This window comes from Limanda limanda, chromosome 1, assembly GCF_963576545.1.
Source record: "Limanda limanda chromosome 1, fLimLim1.1, whole genome shotgun sequence".
Taxonomy (NCBI): Eukaryota; Metazoa; Chordata; class Actinopteri; order Pleuronectiformes; family Pleuronectidae; genus Limanda; species Limanda limanda.
Window position 1 is genome coordinate 14,451,404 of NC_083636.1, and position 19,993 is coordinate 14,471,396.

The following is a 19,993-nucleotide window of genomic DNA, read 5'->3' on the forward strand; positions in this document are numbered from 1 at the left end:
TCAGACATCTCATCGTGTTTTCACCTTCATCACTGTTAGTCGCTCCATCATCATCATCATCAGATTTCCACAGTAACGAATGGGCCTCTGTTATCCCAGCTTGTACTATAGTAGATGAGGTGGCACCTCCACCTAGAAAACGACAACAGTTCATCAGTTTCAAGTTTCAAAGAATATATTTGTGCCCTTTAAACAATATTATGGTGAGAGCAAATATAGAAATGAGAAGAAGCAATGAATCAATTGTCAACTTTTGAGTTTATGGCTTTGGACGGATACACCCTTCCACATTGCGTCATGATGTAAACAGATAAAGGTTTTATCGTTCTGATTTGTCGCCCGTGTGTTGTTTGTTGTGTGCTGTTGTGGTAACGTGTCGTAGAGGTCTTTATCAAAGCTCTGGTGAACAGCTTCTATAAATACCTGCACTAAGTGGCTGGAATTTCACAGCTAGGACACCCAGCCATCTGAGGGCAGAGCTGATTTTCCACTCCAACCACCTAACAAGCCTCGCTAGCGCTTCAGCCGCGGTAATGTTCATCTCTCTGCGCCGGGTGAAATATAGCAAACACTCGATGCAACAATAGAGACATGCTCAGTTTTCAACCGAGTCCTTCTCGTTTATTCTTCGCCTAATTGTCTGTGTTTTCAAGTATCTTCCGGTTCAGTGTGAGAATACTTGACATTTTCATTGGCCGCTTGTTTCTCTTTCCTGTGTCTCTCGGGCTGTGAAAGCCGGTGGTAGGCAGACAAAAGGCTGTGTAGAGACACAATGACTCAGACACCAATGACTCTGTGTCATCCTCATCTAAATTCAACTTCCTACTCGCCACTTTGCCTCTAGAGGGACTGTTTTTTTCCCTTTAGCACTTTTCTGAACTGCTTGTGGAGGAGAAAGGGTTCTTGCAGATGTTTCTGAATTACCCAGCGTCAATCTGATCCAGTATTCAGGGAACAAAACCGCTGATGAAAAGAGAAACAGCAAAATTTGGGGGCTTAATAGAAACATAATTCGACCGTCCCAATTGCTCCACTCACCCGTTTCAGGTTGCACATGGCGCTGCTGCGGATGGACTCCATCAGCTGGTCGTGGGCTGACCTCAGTGGCGTGGAAGGCCGGCTGCCCTCCTCCGCCCCCCTCCTCTCCAGCAGCACGGGCCTCAGCGCGTTCTTCAGCTCCGTCAGGATGCTGCTTGTCTCCTCTTTCTGCTTGCCCTTCTTGCCTTTCTTCCCCTTGGCCTTGGTCGACTTCTTGCTGCCCGCCTCATGCGCCTTGATGACCTCCGCGATCATCCTGGTGGGCTTCGTCTTCTCTTTTTGCGGGAGCGGTGGCGGGGGAGGAGGTGGCGGAGGAGGTGGTGGTGGAGGAGGAGGTGGAGCAGGTGGGGTCTGCTTCTTTGGCAGGTCACGCCGGGGGACTTTGGGTGAGGACCAAGGTGAGCTGTAGGGTGATGAACTAGGTGTTCCTCTCTAGAGACAGAGACAAGGGAAATAGATCAATTTAATTATCGACATCTTCCAGTCGGACCAGTGATAAATCTCGTTTTGGGGCAAAGTTACGTACTAGTGCAGTGGTCCGGGGGTTGACGGCTCCCTCTGCCCCCCCTTGTTGTCCCTGCTGCTGCTGCTGCTGTCTCTGCTCCTGCAGACGTTTCTGTCTCTTGCGGTCCTGGTTCCTGGTGAGGATCCCAGTCATGCTCATCCTGGGACCAGGGAGGTTGAACTGGTATCCCAGCTTGATCAAGGTGCAGTTTTCCCTCAGAATCTTCACCATCTCCATCTCCACCTGTGGGTCGAAGTTTCAGGACGGAAGACAGGGTTACAGATGGGCTGATTTGGTGATGGAACCAAAGTAGGAGATCAGGGAAGACAACCAACCTGTCCTCCACACATGTGTCTCTGGTTGTGGAACCGAAGCTCAGTCAGGGTGTTGTTTCCTGGAAGTGCTTGAACCAGCGCCATTACGCCCTTTCCAGTCACATAGTTGGACTCTATATTCAGGCTGGTGATGGACGAGTTCTCCCTCAGCATCTTGGCGGTGGCCAGGGCCACGGCGTCGTCGGCGTGAGTGTTCGCGAGGCTAAAGATCTGCACGTGTGTGTTGGACCACAGGGCTTCAGCAAATCGGATCAGGATGTCCTGAGAAAGAAAAGAGTGTTTACACTTTAAGTAGCATGAAAGCATATTGAATGCCGTTTGACCTGTTTACAACAAATATATATTTAGGAAGCGTAATGTTCATTAAATGGGATGATGGATAAAGGACCATTGACTCTCCACCACCACCACTTAAACTATCCAACACTTCAGAGGAACCAGTGTTTATCAAGTCAACACAAGAGTTCTTGCTCTTTTGCGATTCAATCGTTACCCACAATACTAAATTGAGCACATTAAGCAATTAGCTGCAACTTACAAACTAAAACCACTTGCTCCATTTCAACAGTAACCTCAGAGGACTCTGTGTTTTTGTTCAGTTTCCAGTCACAAAGTGTTTGTATCATATGTGTAGTGTAAGTGCGGCGTCCATTACTCAACCACAGTGAGAGTCTTTGTTCTAAAATGAAAGTTGGCATACGGTCAAAAGTAACTCAACAATGAGGAGCTGGATGCTAGATAGCAGGAAGCTGTTTACCTTGGAGAGAACTCCATCAGGTTGGAAACTGATAGCTGTTACATAAAAATGTCCTAAAACTTGTCCTTTGTATGTTGGAATGAAGGATATTCACTAGTCATAACTTTATTAGAAATTGTTAATATGTTCTAACTTATCATGTGATATCCACACAATTTGTAGCAGTTTCTTTAAGAGACACATTAAATGGGTCCAATTTCTTGAAAAATTAGGTAGATTTGATTGTTTGATTTTTTTACGATTTTTCTAAACTTCTTTGTTCTTTTGTGATGTGGAACAGTCTAGAAATACGATGAGACATTTTTCCTCATTAAAGGTTTATTTTCCTGTCCCCTATTGATATGATTGGCTTTCATTAGGAGTCAGACTTGGCTATATTAGCGGCTAACATAACGGGTGGAAAATTTGCAAATGTTGCTATAATATTGAACGTTCCCTCAAGTGAATTTTATTTTTTCCATAAGTAGTTTTACATTTTGTCTCGTCCTTGTTTGTACCTTTGAGATGTCGTCAATGTTGTTGAGATTGACCTCTGTGAGTTCAGGATCGTTGCTCAGGACTCGCTGCAGAGCTTCGTCAACAACAGTTGGGTTTCCGGTCGCGTTGGGGTCAGCGGGTGGAGGGGGAGGAGTCAGTCTAACAGGCTCCACCCTCTGAGGTTTTAGTAGATTTGGGGTTTCTGCCCATGACGTCCCAGAATCTTTTGAGGGTTCAAGTTTTGATTTATTTTCTTGTTCCCCCTCTTCTTCCTCCTCTTCCTCCTCCTCCTCCTCCTCCTCTGTTGCAGCTTCCACCTCTTCCTCACTCTCTTCTTCTTCTTCTTCCTCTTCTTCTTCTTCTTCATCATCCTCATCATTCTGTTCTTCCTCCTCTTCTTCCTTCCTTTCATATTTTGTCAGTTCTTTCTCATTTTCATCATCTTTTTCATCCTCTGCTTCACTGTTTTCTTCTGTCACACACTCCTCTTCTTCCTCCTGTTCTTCATCCTGTATTTTAAAAGTGTTTGGAAATGCAATATTGTTATTATGAGTACCGTTTTTTCGTTAAAACGTATGGAACATACACATATTGTATAAATAAATAACAGATGGTTTTAAGGAAGCTGTGAGTATTTGGTATAATTCGACTTCCTAGTAGTAGTCTAAACAACTTCTTACTTTTAGCTTTTTTTGTTAATCTGTCCTGAGTTCCATCTGATACAACTTCAAACAAGCTGACACCGCCTCTGGCACATTTTACAAATGCCAAGCAAATCTAATTAAACACCACCACTGACCAGTTTGGGGCTTCCTCCACCAATTTCGTCCTCCAGCAGTCTACGTGTCTCGGATTCCCAGTAGTTCATGAGGGACTCTCTGCTGAAGGTGCCCGTCGAGGTCTTGTCCGTCTGGTCTCTCTGTCTGAGTCCGATGGGCACGTTGGCGTCAGGATCGATGTCCGCCAGCTCCTTTTCCAGCTCGGCAATCTCCTCGGGGCTGAGGGAAGCCAGAAGCTCGTCCTCGTCCACATCTTCATATTTACTCAGCTCTCGTCTGTATCCGAAACAACTCATGGCCAAAGCAGGGGCCGCACAGACCAGTCAGAATCACTTTGAAATAACACAGATAGACTCGTTTTGGAGTCGCATGTGACCCAGAGTTGACCCCAAAATAAAGGAGAAATATTGGGATAGAGAATCCAACAAGAGACGAGGTCCGTTGTGAGGCGGCTGGTGAGCCAAGGACAAAAGTCCAATTAGTCCAGTCAAGAAGATCTTTGCCAGAGAAGGTGTTTGGATATTCGTGTTCTAGCTGGGTGCTTGTGATGATGAGCATCCACTCCTGTCTCAGCCCGATCTGTCCTGACTGCCTGTTTCGCTGTGAGGAAGAACCTTTGTGTGTGTGTGTCAGTGTCCTCTCCTCTCTAATCTCCCCAGCTGCTGCTCAGGCCTTAAGAGAGGGATCAGAGGGGAGCATAGCGAAGTGCGGGCCCCATGATGCAGCGTCTTTTTTGGGAGGCAGTGCTCTGAGAGCCAGAGCCACAAAAAGCATGTGAGCTCAGACACTGCGAGGCCTGTCAACGTGGCAGTCTGTCAACGTGGCCTGAGCGGATTTGTCCGTGTCCAAAAAAGACCAACTGGACCCAACAGACACACGGAACAAGAAAGATAAACAGAGATAATGTGTCACCCCAAATATCGACACAGGCTTGGTCTCCGCATGTCCAATAGTCCAGAGGTGTTGGCTCATCTTCCATTCTTAACGTCAACTAATCTGGATGTTGATAAAATACAATCTGTACTGCAGCCAGCCACCAGGGGGCGATTGAGATGCTTTGGCTTCACTTTTGGAAGGCTGTCATGTGGTCCATACCTATATACAGTCTGTGTGTCACCTGGTCGCCCCTCCACTTTGGTCCAAACTAGAAATATTTTGGGATTGCCATAAAGTTATATTTTCCACAAAGGCTGAATCTTACTGAATTACCTCTAAAGCCACAGTGAAGTTAACATCTGTGTTTTTAAGTGACCCTCCTCAGCCGGATAGAGTTGAAGATCCCATAGCTTTTCAACTCCTTTATTTATGATTGGACTTCCAAAAGTTATCACTTTCCTCTGCCTTTGCTGTAGATCTGGTCGAGAACAGATATCTACTCATCAGGAAGTTATTAACACGCAGACCTGCCGTGTGGTCAACACTGTATTACTCATGTACACACAGACAAAACACATGTACATGCTTTCCAAACGCAGACACATGAGCTGCACACATACATAGCTCATCACCTGGGTCATCGCTCCACATCGCCTACAGAGAACATAACGAAAGAATTATAGAGACATTGTTCCAGGCATTTATAGCTGTGTTTGTCCTGATCTGCTGTTGAGGGATGAATAATGGTCATAGATCTTTTATAGAATAGTTGTTTTTACAGAATGAAAAATGGAAAATGTTGCTGTACGGTGAATTTGGCCATTTTTATTACAAAATAGAAGGAACATTTTCTTATTTCAAATCTCATACTACATAATTAATACACTGAATTTGTAGCTTATATCTTTCCAAAACATTTTACACCTCATCTATACAGGAATAAATAATGCATTTTATAGCTATGTGATATGATATGATGTATGAAATATTCACTAGATGGGTAGAAATGAGCTAATCGGACATTTTGAGCCTTTGAGGAAATATTCTCATAAACACGTGACATATAAAAGATGTTCTAGTTAAAACTATTTACGAGCTTTTCACGTAGAGGAGAGGTCAGCGTACAGGTCGTACTCTCTGTAGGTCAGGAAGCTCTTCAGTCTCGGAGGAAAAGGAGCAGCAGCCATGGCTTTGGGGTCGTTCATCGCCCTGAGGGTCATGTGACGTCTGATCACCAAGCGACACAAGTGCTGCAAGGACCGAGGTTTGCCTTGGGACACACACACACACACATATAAACATATAACCTCCAGTTGTATGTAGAGACAGATTTACAACAGGTTTTTTTTTTTTTTTTACTCATTATGTCAGATATCTCCTCCCACTCCGGCCTCCTCTCCAGGATGTGTCTGAGGTCCGGACAGATCCTGACGTAGTCGACGTAGTCCAGGAGCATCCTCACCACGCTGCCGGCCAGGTGGGTGAGCCACGACACCGACACAAACTCACAGAACTGAAAAAGCAAAAGTAAAATAACTAGATTATTATTAACAGTTCATTTATTATCTGATATCTTTCTGTGTCTTGCTCTTACTGGGACCACAATAGGTTGACTGTAAATTTGGTAGACTTGGTTATGGAGGTCAATCCAGGTACTGTCCATTTCTTCACCGTCGGCATGGCAACACTGGAAACACCTAGCAGGGGCGTTGTACCACAGACGTATTGTAATCGCAGAGTGTTTTCTACATGATTGCTTTTTCCGATTGAATTCAAGTTAAAACTTAAATTAAATCTATTCAATTTGGGTTGACTTTTAATATGACAGAAGCTCTTCGTACTTATCAGCGTGGTATCCGCTGTTGAGCAGCAGCCGCAGCATGACCTGGTCGCTGAGGCAGTACTGCAGGGCCGTGGGAAACACTGTGTTACTGATCACCCTGAAGTAACAGTTCACCTCGGCTCCGTAGGACAACAGCAGACGCACCAGCTCGAACCTGCACAGAAAAGGTTACAGCAACAACAACAACAACAACCTTGCTACCACTTATTATCAGTGAATAAACACACTCATAAAACACATGTACACAATGCACCTCTCGGCTCGTACAGCGACCAGGATGCATTGCAGCGGGTCCAGGTCGGTTCTCGCTCCAGCCGCCAGCAACATCTCGGCACAGGTCATGTCACCGTTGGAGACGGCGAAGTACAGAGGTGTCTTCCTGAGGTCCCCGTAGTTCTCTGAAACCAGATTTACACAAGATAAGTTGCTTAGAACTTCTGCAAAAGATTAGGAATTCAAATTATTTCATTTTATTCATTCATTTAAAAGGGACAATTGTGTTATTATTGTGTTGTTACATTTTTCACACTTGAAGGACTTCCAGTGGTTTAAATGTAGATTTAGCTTATTATCGGCAAATAGCTTCACCTTTTTGGGACCCCCTGGTTTACACTTTTTACTATATGTAACTAGAATGGCACTCAATAGAGCACACACCTCCACCAAGGTCCAACAGTATTAAGACACTCCTTGTCATTCCTCTGATTATGCTGCTTTTTTGTTATCATGATCCATGAAATTTTTCAAGGGAAATTGGTAAAAATGTCCAAAACCCTCTTTCCGTCCCTTTGCCCAGATCCAAACAAGAATTTCATGATTTCCTTCTTGGCTCATCTCCCATCCCTCCACCCGGTTTCGTGGAAATTTGTAAAGTATTTTCAATGTAATGTTGCTCACAAACAAATAGACAAAAAAGTACTATGGTGCGTACGCTCCACATTCTAAGATAAATGTCTTGCCTGCATTAGTACATGTGTGTGTCCAGAGCTCGGGACCTGCATGTTTCATCAATACACTTCCTGATCCATACCAGAGATGTGCGTGTGCAACAGGGCGCTGACATCATATCCTCTCTGTATGAGCAGCTCCAGACACTCAACCTGTCCCCCGTCAGCTGCTGAGTGGACGGGGCTCTGGCCTGAGAGACGGATCGCTCGCTTTGTGGTGATGGGGATGAGAGTCCTCAGGGCTCTGCAGCGAGAGAGAGAGAGAGAGAGTGAGGGGAGGGGGCGGGTAGAAAACAGTGAAAATGCGAGAGGAAGAAAACAGGACAGAGAGAAAAATGTTCATTAGACTGTGGTTTGATGGGAGTGAAAAACAGCGATCAACAGAAGGCTCTTTGTGGAAATAGATAGATAGATAGATAGATAGATAGATAGATAGATAGATAGATAGATAGATAGAGTACTTTATTCATCCCCGAAGGGAAATTAAGTTGTCATAGCAGCTGTGAGGTGGAGACGGACATGTTCTCGAAATTCATGTTAATTTGTCTTGGGCAATTTCTTTCTCTCGGGCCTTCACGACTGCGTTGAGCTTTTGGCACGAAAATATGGCCAGATTTGATTGTGTTAGGGTGACTGACTGTTCTTCTGGTGCGTGCACAGTCACACAGATTCAGAAAAACAAAGGTTAACTCGCAGTGTGTGTCCTTCGTATGCGGCTCTGTGGATGGGCAGCTGGCAGGCATAGCTGGCCACATTTGGGTTGGCTCCGTGCTGCAGGAGCAGCTTGATGCAGTCCAGGTTTCCAGATCCCGACGCGTCATACAGGACCGTGTCTCCGTTGCTGGCCTGGGCGTCCACGTCGCCACCTAGTGGAGGACAGGGACAATACGGCAGGGTTTGAAGGCGTACACTGTGCTCACAGTGGGTTTCTTGACAGCGTTTGAGCACGTTTACCGTTCTGTATGAGCAAGTCCAACGCTTCAGTGTTGCCGTATTCAGCCGCCACCCCCAGAGGCGTGACCCCGTGTCCGTCTCGGCCCGTCACTTTGGCTCCATGTCGAAGCAGCAGCGCCACGATGGCTGGACAACCCACCTGGAGGAGGTGAGGAAACAAGGAAGGATAGAGGAGCTGAAGACAGGAGAACGTGTCGCCTTCTGATTCTGTCATTTGTAGCCGCCATTAATGCCTCTTAATCACCTTTGCAGCTTCATGGATGGCCGTGCACCTAGTGAGACACACCTGCTCCACATGGGCCCCTCCCATGATGAGGGATAGAGCCATGTCATATGACCTTTCTCTCACGGCTGCAAAATGAACAGAATACAGAGAAAACATACTTATGTGCTCCACCAATCATGTCTTAACTGTCAATCATTACGTTTCACCACAATTTTATTACGTCAAGCCAATTAAAATGTATCCCCAAACAATTTTACACTTGAACATACGTCAGCATGATAAGAACTTTCTGAAAATGTAGTTTTTAGTTTGGCTCATATCCAATTCCTTAGCATGGAGGAGGCGTGGTTTATGACCTGTACAGCAGCCGGCCACCAGTTGGCGATTGAGATGCTTTAGCTTCACTTTGGGGAGCTGCAATGTCGTCCATCTTTAGGATTATCTCAGTTTTGTTGTATGTAGTCATGTTAGTATGCTAGTAGTTGATAATATGGTAACAACTAAATAAGCTGAGTTTGTGTGACCGATGTATAAGCGTTGGCTGCGTGTGTGTGTGTGTGTGTGTGTGTGTGTGTGTGTGTGTGTGTGTGTGTGTGTGTGTGTGTGTGTGTGTGTGTGTGTGTGTGTGTGTGTGTGTGTGTGTGTGTGTGTGTGTGTGTGTGTGTGTGTCCACCAATGAGCAGAGGAGACTCGTTCCTGCTGTTGGTGCTGTGTGGTGAGGCTCCGTGCTGCAGCAGCATCCTGACGTTGTCCACCAGGCCGGCCTCCACCGCCAGAGTTAGAGCCGTGTCCCCGTCCTGCGTCTGCTGCTCCAGGGTCAGCTCTGTGGAGGTCATCACCACTGAACACACCATAATAAGTTACACTCCACATCTCCAGGCTCTTCCCTTTACACTTTACACCCCCCGCCTGTTGCACTGAGCTCTCACCCTGCAGCACTGCATGCAGGATCTCAGGCTGCGGCTGCACAGCTGCTACGTGCAGAGGCAGCCGGGCGCTGCTGTCGCTCACTCTGAAGGCCGACACACAACCTGACAGCTCCTGCAGTGCACACACATCACCTGTGGAGAACAAACCAAGACACACACAGAACACACACACACATACATCTGTGATATGTGTGCTTAACAGTGATTTCAAGCACATACACTCACAAGAACAGGAACTTACTTTACTTGTATTAATCTCTAGGTGCTTCTACCTGATACAACTTAACAGAGCATCACCTGTTGTTTTTACCCCAGCAGCAGATGCAGATATATTTTTTTGCCCCAACAAGGAAGGGAAGCGGAAGAATTGAAATAGGAAGCTTGCCTTTATAAATGGCCGCCATTATCTTCACAAAGTCTTCACTGTTTGGTTCTTTTCTGGTGAGCAAGAGAAGAAAAGTGGATCAAATTAAATATTTTACTGCAGAAACACAATGAAACTGCGTCAAAACAGTGTCGGGGCTGTTCTCAAGCAATTAAGCAAAAAGGGAAACATTAAAAGACTGCAAGAGTTGTAAATTATGAAAAACCTACATAAAAACACACATACAACATATAGAGGTATGCTTACACGCATAAAAAGATAAAAACTCTACAATATGAACTATGAATAAATCAGCGACAGTAATAAAGAATTAAGAAGAAGTACTTTTCATGGCTGGACGATGACATAGAGGACTCTTTTGGACTCCTACCTGTGTGTTTGTGCTGAACGTGGCAGCTTGAAGGCATCTTGAACGCTCTCTCGGATGGCAAACTGAATCAGCTCCTCATTTATACCTTCTCGCTCCAAGTCATCCATTTCTATTATGACGAGCAGTGAAATATGTTTGCAGGTTTAAAGTTAGACTTTATCTATATCTGTCCAACGGCATCTGTAAAACAGACAGTCGAACGAACTTGACTTTATCACACACGCACACGCAGAGAGTTAAAAGACAACACAAAAAACCCATGATTAAAGGCACAGTGGATGCTAGGGTACAACAGTAGAAGTAGCTTGTTTGGACTGTGTAAATCAAGCAGTTTTATGGCCTGCAGGGAAAAGTTGTTACAAACTGGCTCTTCTTCTTTAGACGCCAACCCTGAGCTTCCTGAATGATTTCTAATCATTAATGAGAGTTTTGCTACATGTGCGGGCAGATTTGACTCGATAAAATCAACATGTCTGCATTGCTGGTGCCTTGTCCGGTCCTGCAGACGTGCAACTTGCTTATCAGTGACTGACTTCTGGCAGCGTTCACGCTTGAAATGCCTTCATATGTGAGTAAATCAGTGTGTGCCCTCGCATCTGATTGGATCCCACGAATGAAGTGATATTTTTGATATTAGTCCGGTCGTTTTCCTCTCACCTGTTCACGTGACGGTGTTCTGCTGAGCGCTCCACCTCGCACACTGCACTGCCTGTTTTTGTTTTTGCAGGCTCCTGAGCCCTCTGGGTTATATTTAGTCGTGACCTGCTGCGGAGTGTGGACGATCTGACTCAGCTCAGAGTGTGTCTGTCACACGCTCAGCTCCAGCAAACCAAGCCCACGTTACACGTTTGCAGAACGTTACATGTCCAAGATCTTCTCATGTTACGTTTCCCGTGCGAGGAACCATTGTGTAACTCATCTGCCCCCTTTGTGTTTCCCAAATGCATCCTCTGTGACTGCCATTGATTTGATAATCGGAATCAATTATGGATAATAGCTTTTACTTGAATTCACTTCATCAATTTAAGTCATGAGGAGATTATGCAACAGGAATTCTTCACATCTGCACACACACACTCATACTGGAGCCACAATGTCAGAAATGTCTTCTCTGAGCTGCAACAACAGGAAATGATGAAATATAGATAGCAACAATGAAGTTTGAGCACCAATCCTCCACATGAGATTGTGTTTTTTTCCACTTTCCAAACACCAGCTTGCAGAATAACCTCGGCATATTGCGAAATATTTCCCTCGAGAGAATGAGTGCCCACTTTCTCCTGACAAACAAATTGATACGTGGGAGTTATGGAAAAGGGGGAAAAAAGCTCTCAGACAGCGTCAGCCTGTGACACAGTGACTCAGCCTGTAGGCGGCCTCTCTCCGCCGCGTCAGAAGACTGCACCGATGTGTCTGGAGTGAAAGCACACTGCCAGCCCATCCGCAAGTTTCACTACACGCTGGGACACTATACACACACACTCACTCTCTCTCTCTCTCTCTCTCTCACACACACACACACACAGAGGGAGAGATGAGCTCTGTCTTTGAAAGAGAAACACTGACTTTCATCCACTGGATTTGAGCAACCACACTATTTTTGCTCCATATGAGGAAGAAAGTAAGTAACAGAATTTATTGTTTGTGTTTATAGAGTTGGTTTCCTTTTTGAATTTTTCTAATTTACAAATGTCTTCGCGTGTGTTGTTTGATATTATGTTGTTTACTTACTATTAACTGAAAAAGTACACATATATTTATGAACTCTTACCTTAAATAAGCATTCCTGTAGTATTTATAGTGGAGTTCATTTTCTATTAAAGGTGTTGCAATGAAGAACACACCTTTAATGAGTAACATTGCTGCTGGTATTGAATGAGATCAGGGTTCTGTAGTAACTGCTTCACATCCTGCTGCTCGATATATATTGAATGAGGAAGATAAGCATGTGTTTCCCTCCCAGGAATCCAACTGCAAGTTCACTCCAGTCTGCTGTGAGATGATATCTCATGAGAAGGAAATGGATTTTTAAGGGAAACTTGCTCATTGTGTAGTTCTTTGTTTAATATCTTTGAAGAGTCTCTTCACTTGTCACTAAAACATTCTTAGTTACTAATTATTATTTAGTATTATCTGGAAATAGTTTATATTTTGGATTAGGGCTCCTACTCACAACAATTAAACTAAAAATGTGTCACTGCCTTGGGTTATGTCTTAACATTGCCAGTTTTGTCTAATTAATGGTTCAATACAATACGTTTTGTTAACTGTCTTAAAATTTGGCAAAAAACAACAACAAATATTCACATGTGAGAAGCTGGAACCAGAACATACTTAATATTTTAGCTCAGAAAATGACCAGATTGTATATCGATTATCGAAATAGAAGCAGATTAATTAAGTTTTGTTTGACTTATTGATTAATTGACTAATCAATGCAGCTCTGTTTGAGATTTGCTGAGATACTAATGGAGGAAATCTGATACTGAGCCCTTGGGAAATGTAACATCAAACCAATGTGAAGAAAGATTTCTTTGCACAATACCATGAAATGATTGCTGTATTATGAAGAGGATAAAATATTATACATTACTGCATACACTGTGCGAGTGTTTCTGCAGTTTTGTAATCAATTGTTTCCTAGTTCCCCCCCCCCAACACCAGGACTTTCATCCTTTTCCTTTATCAACACAATAAATACACAAAGAACATCAAAAGACATAGTACTTAGCAGCCGATATGTTTAGGAAAATGCATCGGAAACCTCATCCTACCTGGGCAGGGAAACTAATTCAGTCTGTTTGGAAATATAATAAAAAAATTCCATAAAATTGTATTTGTTGAAAGGTGGTTAAGCTTGATGCAAAAAGTAATAATAAACCAAGGTACTCTTGATGTGGAAAAATTAAAAGCCTTTATCACTGTAGCTAATGGATGGAAAATATAATTTTTTTCAATGCACCTTCCCATTGCGGCACACTGGCCTTCATCAGGGTGACTAACCTTACCGTCGTTCACTTGAGCAAGGCACTGTGGGTGTCAGTGAGAGTCCTTTGAAAAAAAAAGCATTGTCTATGGTCATTGTTACAGTATAATAAATACAGTGGACTCTATCTCATATATAAAACACTGTGTGATGTTTTCAATGATTCACCTCCTGCAGATCTTGAAAGCACCTTGTCTCCTCTTGAGTCTGTTCACAAGTTTGAATCTCTGCTCTGGAAAATTCGGCACGCCGATAACTGATGATGTGAGCAAGCTGGAGTTACTGGTGAGCTAACAGAGTTATAGACACTACAGTATTTATGGCTGTCACATAATCTATGTTGTTGATATTAGATTGTAAAAAATCTTTCTCTGTCATGTTTTCCATCGTAGAAGCAGAATATCCCGTCCGATTATGAAATTCCTGTTAGTTACATTCCCAAAGAAGTGGTAGGTATGAAGCTCTGACAGCAGAATCGGCGTGAACCTGTTAAATGGAGATTAAACTTTAATATCTGACTCTGTTCATTCCTCTGTCTCCAGGCTGGCACGTGCTGGGTGGTGTTAAACATCTATCCTCTAGAGCAAAGTCTTCGGAAGCTGGCCGGCATGTTCGGGGCCATCTCCTCCAACAAGGAAAACATCATCGTCTTCATCGCGATGCTGAAGAGTCTACGCTTCACCTTCGACCACGAGGAGCTGGTGAGTCATCAGCAGCTCGATTTAGACATGAGTTTGTCATATTTTGAACAATCAATACTATAAACGAGTTACGTCTGAGATCTCCTGTGGTCTGATTCCCACCAGGAAACCACCATGCAGGTATTCCAGTGTCACTACAGGGAAGGGAGCTTGATGTCTGGACTTTACTTCGACTACATCAAAGACATTTTACAAGCCGCGGCTCCGGGGACATCCGGCTTCTCCTGCAAGCCACCGCCACCGTGTCTCAATCCACAACACCCACCAGGTACACCATTCATTTGCATTGGTGATTTCTGATTTTCAATTGATGCCTCAAAAATTAAACCAGCTTAGTAGCCGAGAGAACAGGGCCGGTCTTTCCTACAGGCGATATAGGCGGTTGCCTAGGGCGCCCCTCAGAAGGGGGCGCCAAAACTGCGCCCAGCAAAAAAAAAAAAAAAGAGTTTTTTGCGCCCCCTTTTATATCTCCAACCAATATATACCGGTCGAACGCACGACTGGACAAGAGGCAGTTACGTGGACGCTTCGGCGCACGTACCGCGGGCCCGCGCGCCCGCCGCCCTTGACGATGAGCGGTGGCAAGCGGCCCCGCGCACCTGCTGGCCCGCAGCGGCCGCGCGCCCGCCGCACTTGACGCTGATATTGTTACGAGCATCGATCGGGACGGTCTGCTCGTCAATGCACCTCCACAGCGTTGCGTCGCTCAGGGAAAGAAAAAATGAAGAGGCAAAAGCCATCCGGGGCGCAATTTAAGAAGAAAAGAAAGGAAGAAGAAGAGAAACGTGTCAAGAACCTTTCAGTGGTCTGGCTGTCATCAGCATTAACCATGAAGTTGGTGGTCAGATTCAAAACAATGATGTAATTGATGACTTCGCAGCAAGGAAAGCCAGAAGGTCTGCACTGTAACACTTGAAGTGAAGGGAGTGAAATGTATATAGTTTTTTAGACAACGTTCATTTGCACTTTTTATATTATACAATTTATTTGTTTATTTTTAATATTATATTTTGATTATTTAACACTCTTACATTTAGATATATTATTGTATTGTTTGTTATTATTATTGTTTGTTTGGATTCTATATTGTTCAACATTATCTCGGTAATTTTGTTCTTTAATTAAAAATTGTTCATTGTTGCGATCGTTGTTGCGTTTATTTGAAATAAATGCAGTCTTACAGGGCATTACAGAGTTGCAATTCCGTTTTCATGAAAAAACGTTTTTTTATTTTTTTTGGGGGGGGGGGGGCGCCAGGAGTGAAGCTTGCCTAGAGCGCCAAATGTGCTAGGGCCGGCCCTGCGAGAGAAGATACTGATTTAGGGGTCATGGAATTAAAACCATATACTTTGGATAAATAGAAAAACGATATGATCTAAAGAGAAGATTCATGAAGCCATTTGGCAGAGCCTGTTTATGCCAATCAACATCTCAAGAGGGAAGTAATGTGAATAAAGAAACCGTCTAAACTGGTCCAACCTGAATCCTCTTCACTGGTTCAAATAAACAAGTGTTTCTGACTTCCTTCTATCAGATTTCTGAGGTGTAACTATGTATTCAGTTAAATTTAAAAAATATTTTCTTTCCCAAGGGGGGAAGGAAGACGCACGTAAATACAGCTGGTCCAAGAGAACGCCCATGCTCCTGGCTCTCATCCCCTTCATAGCCTGCGTGGTTCTCATAGTGTGGCAGGTAAATACATGAACCGTCACATTTTCACCTTGAATGCTGTGTGTATTTACCACTACACAAGAAATATAGAAAACATGGAGAGATTGTTTTGAGGTGAACCTTCAATGAGAATCACCATCATCAGGATACATTTGACCCAGTATTTTTCATATATTTATTTTTTTAAATATAATGAAAATACAGTACTCATTAGAAAGTGTGTAGCACAAACAACTAAAGCTGATTTCACACATGTCCGAACATTTTTAAAACTTTCCCCCAAAGTTCTGCATGTGAGAACGCAATTCTCCAAGATCCTGATAATTTTGAAAAACTTTTTCTTCAAGTAAAATGTCCGAGTGAGCCCACGTGAGGAAATAGCAGTGAGAGTGGGCGTGTCAGTGACGTTTCTAACAGCTAACGGACGTAAAACTGAAAAACATCTCGGGACGTAAAAGATTCGTCAGAAGCGGACAATGTTAGAAAATGATTACCATAACAAGATTACAGTTACAGTTTTACTGCGAACACTGTAACTGTAACACAATCATCGCATTATTCAAACTAACAACTGAATGTATGTATGAAAGGTCACTAATGTCAAACCCAGAGGAACTTAATAGTTTCTATAGAACGATAAGCATTTACTTTTATCTTTACTATCAACACTTGTCAGCAAGTGTTTTATGGTTCTGCTGCTTCCATAGGATGAAAAATGATCTTGGGGTGCATTTTATTATTATTTATTCAGAGAAGCTGCCCCTCTGGGTATATCCCATAAACTGTATACGCCCTAAACTAAAGTGGCTTGCTGGCTTTTCTAACGTTATACATTATGAGAAGCCTCCACCCAAAGCTTGTTCTTATTGCAGCATCGACCACGTTGCCTCTTGTGCCTCTCGCGGTCTCTGTTGGTCAGTCTTATAAAACCTGCATGATAATGCGCCTTTGTTTCAGTCAGCACTTCCTGGAAGTCAAATCTGTAAAGTTAATAACTGCTCATCAAATATTCAGCAGTACTTTGAGGCGCAGTTATTACCTAATGTAATGATGTTCGCTTTGGAGATTTATAATGTCATGCGTCCGTCATACAAAACAGGATAGAAGAGTCATTTTCAATTTTTCCATTTTTTTAGGTCAAGTCTCGAAGGCGCTTACCAATGTGCAACACCGAAAATAACCCGACGCCATCTTCTGACACGGTCCCCAGTGTGTCTGTCTCCATCCCACTTCAAACACTCACCCACGCTGCCGACACTCAGCCAGCGGGGGAGGCGATGCCCGAGCATGAGAGTGGATGAAGCACAGGAATTAAGGAGAGAAGGAAAAACTCTCTGCAGGTTGGCCAGTTCTTGGCAGGAGCCTGCTGGATGGGAACGGGTGTGGCCTGACACTCCTCCTCCTGCTTTCACTCATTTGAGACAGCGGCCATGATAGAAACTCACCTGCTGCGAAGGAGGAAGGGCAAACTTCCCTCAAGCATTTCTAAATCCCAACCAAGCTAAGAGATGCACACGACAGGTTATCTGCCAACATGGCTGGTGACGTGTATCGTCTCGCCTTGGCCGGCGTTTATCAGCCGGCGACTGGCTTCATTAGAGCAGATCACGTTGATTTATTTTACTTTCCCTGCCACTCTGCACTGGTGCCATTCAGAGGGAACACCGAGTTCAAGCTTAAAGCTGCAATCAAACATCAGAGATCAAAATGATATGACTCCATTTTGAGGACATTTCATTCCAAGATACTAAACCTGTCATCAACTTGTCGGCCGCATCCTGCTCCCGTTTCCTGATTCCTGCAGAGATGCATAGGGGAACAGGCAAAGAGGCACATTCCTACCAAACCAGTCTTTAGTAAAACAACTGAATTGCAGCAGCAGCTTGTCTTGTACTTCTGTGATCTGTGATCTGTTACAAGATGTGAACCTGCTAGTCGCAAACAACACCCGAGAGCAGCTCAACAAGCGTCCCACTTTGTGTGTCAAAGATCTGACCAGATGGCAGATAGCCATCGCCAGGGGCCCTTTCAATCCAGTCATTGTATCTCAAAGCTGTTGCCCAGTGATCTATAGCTGCTGCTCGGCCTCAGCGGGTGTGTTCGAGTTTTTAATGTTTCATTCACTGAGTCAATCCCCGTTCAGTCATTGGAACATGAGTGTGATCACGCTCGTACTGTACATGACAGAGGGAGTGGGGAGCGAGAGACGGGCCGGGCGGGGTGAGAGAGAGTGAGGGAGATAGGGATAGATAGATAGATAAATGGGTGGATGGGATGAGCTCAGCCACGAGCATAAGGAACGCTTGTTCTCGCCACAAAAGAACTGGCCGTAGGCAGGAGGAAATGCCAGTTACAAACACGACTGATGTCGGCAGATCCTCTATGAATCAACAGGCGAAGAATCCCTCCAGACCGCAGGCTATGTGGCCTCATCTGCAGAGGATGGTTAGTATTTCAATAACAATTTTCTGTGTTTGAGTGATTTACTTCCAAAACACAATCAATGAAACATGGGAAGATTTTCCTTCATTCCACTGTTTTCCTGCTGCGGACAGAGTTCTACGTGTTCTACTGTTGTTTCTCATCTTCTCAGTGACCAACCTGTGTGATTTTCATTTTTGGAATTTTGTGAAAATGTGCATTCGTGAAATGTTTAACTTATTTTGTTACACGATACTAAATGATTGTGGTTAACGTTTTCAATAATAATGCAGAGGAGGTAGACAGAATACTGTGAACACTCAGGGAAAATGCAGTATTACTGTGAAGTAAAATATGTCAGGGCAAATACTTCTACAATTGTGCATTATGTCGTAAATGCCAATAGACGTATTCATCGACCCCCCCGTCTTTATATCTGTCACATATTTCACTCCTTTCTCTTCACTTTATCCTGATTTCTGTGACTTTTACATACACTTTAATATTTTCTTATTATTGTGAAAACTCACAAGAAAAAGTGTTCATTGTTGTTTGTTCTATGGCTAATTAGCATTTAGATTTGTAACAGCTTATAACTAATTAAATTTGGTCAAATTCCTTTTTTTAAAGAAATGTTGAAATTATTTTGTCTGCTCCCTGCTGATGGCCTATGAGCAAAACTACTTTGTCAGTGTTATATATGTATTTGTCAATAATATAAAGATATATATATATATATATATGTAGAAATGTCATGTAATTTGGAGAAATTTAGCATCACAAAGTCTGAATCTGTTTTTATATATATTTATAATTATGAGTATGTTATTGAATAGAACAGCAGCAATTAGTTCAACTTCTGAAAGACATGTGGAGTGAAATATCTGGGTTTTGTTATTGAGAACTTAGTTTAAACCGAAACTCACATGTTCATGCAGAGCATTGCGATGTTTATGTCCTTGGACGGGATAAAAAAAAAGAGAGATATTTGATATTGGATTAAACCAGTTGTTCTCAAACCACCAGACCCTACAGTTTCCTATCACTCATTAATAATCATTGGGGAAGCAATTCATTTTTTTAAAAAGGACACAAGGTAAAGGTCAACAGCATCACGCAAACTTTTTTGTCTATTTTTCTAACATACTAATGCAACTTGGTGTCACTTTATATTTTCCACAGCTCATTCATGCCCCCTGGCTTGAAAACCACTGGATTACACTAATACGACAACATAAGATAAGATAAGATTCCTTTATTGGCCCCACAACAGGAAAATGTACTGTGTTGCAGCAGAAAAGAGGAGACTTAGTAAAGTAATTCATAAGTAAACATGCAATACAAAAACAAGGAAAATATAAAAAATTATATATACAATGTAAACATTATATATACAGTGAAATGGATTGAACATATGATATTAATGCCAATACTGACACCAATAAAAGTTGTAGTAATAAAGCTGTGTTGATGGTTTGAATGTTGAACTCTATTGTTGTGATTGGACATTTTACTTTATTACAGTGTTAGTCTTATTAAAAATAGGATGTAGATGTGTGAGTAAATAAAAACAGAACCATTCAACAAGGCAACATATAATTATTAAACATTTGACTAAATGGTAAATATTTCGATATTACATCTTATACTATGTGATATTACACACACGATCATTACATTACAACTTATATTCCCTCAATTCAAACTTAAAAAATACGGTGCTTTTATTTTATACAGCTACATCCGCCGGAAGTTTTTGGACTTTTGTTTTGGAAAGCCGCTGCCCACCGGCC

The 19,993-nt window shown here is 43.1% G+C and overlaps 3 protein-coding genes across 3 annotated transcripts; 1 reads left to right on the forward strand and 2 right to left on the reverse strand.

Moving 5' to 3' along the window:
• Positions 1–105: 105 nt before the first annotated feature.
• lmod2b (leiomodin 2 (cardiac) b) lies at positions 106–4,187 on the reverse strand. Its single transcript, XM_061078954.1, has 6 exons — positions 3,912–4,187; positions 3,133–3,621; positions 1,879–2,139; positions 1,565–1,786; positions 1,039–1,470; positions 106–132 (listed from the first exon to the last, which is right to left on the reverse strand). Exons 1-6 carry the CDS (start codon positions 4,185–4,187, stop codon positions 106–108), a joined length of 1,707 nt encoding a protein of 568 aa, XP_060934937.1.
• A 389-nt stretch (positions 4,188–4,576) lies between these two features.
• asb15b (ankyrin repeat and SOCS box containing 15b) lies at positions 4,577–10,528 on the reverse strand. The gene is made up of 15 exons (XM_061071780.1): positions 10,422–10,528; positions 10,052–10,104; positions 9,667–9,798; positions 9,411–9,578; positions 8,756–8,862; positions 8,512–8,650; positions 8,252–8,423; positions 7,641–7,801; positions 6,864–7,008; positions 6,594–6,764; positions 6,362–6,512; positions 6,127–6,280; positions 5,872–6,037; positions 5,400–5,421; positions 4,577–4,639 (listed from the first exon to the last, which is right to left on the reverse strand). Exons 1-15 carry the CDS (start codon positions 10,526–10,528, stop codon positions 4,577–4,579), a joined length of 1,911 nt encoding a protein of 636 aa, XP_060927763.1.
• A 1,447-nt stretch (positions 10,529–11,975) lies between these two features.
• LOC132995789 (uncharacterized) lies at positions 11,976–17,080 on the forward strand. The gene is made up of 7 exons (XM_061070728.1): positions 11,976–12,042; positions 13,585–13,692; positions 13,800–13,856; positions 13,950–14,108; positions 14,214–14,376; positions 15,700–15,800; positions 16,916–17,080. Exons 1-7 carry the CDS (start codon positions 12,031–12,033, stop codon positions 17,078–17,080), a joined length of 765 nt encoding a protein of 254 aa, XP_060926711.1. The 5' UTR covers positions 11,976–12,030.
• Positions 17,081–19,993: the final 2,913 nt, after the last annotated feature.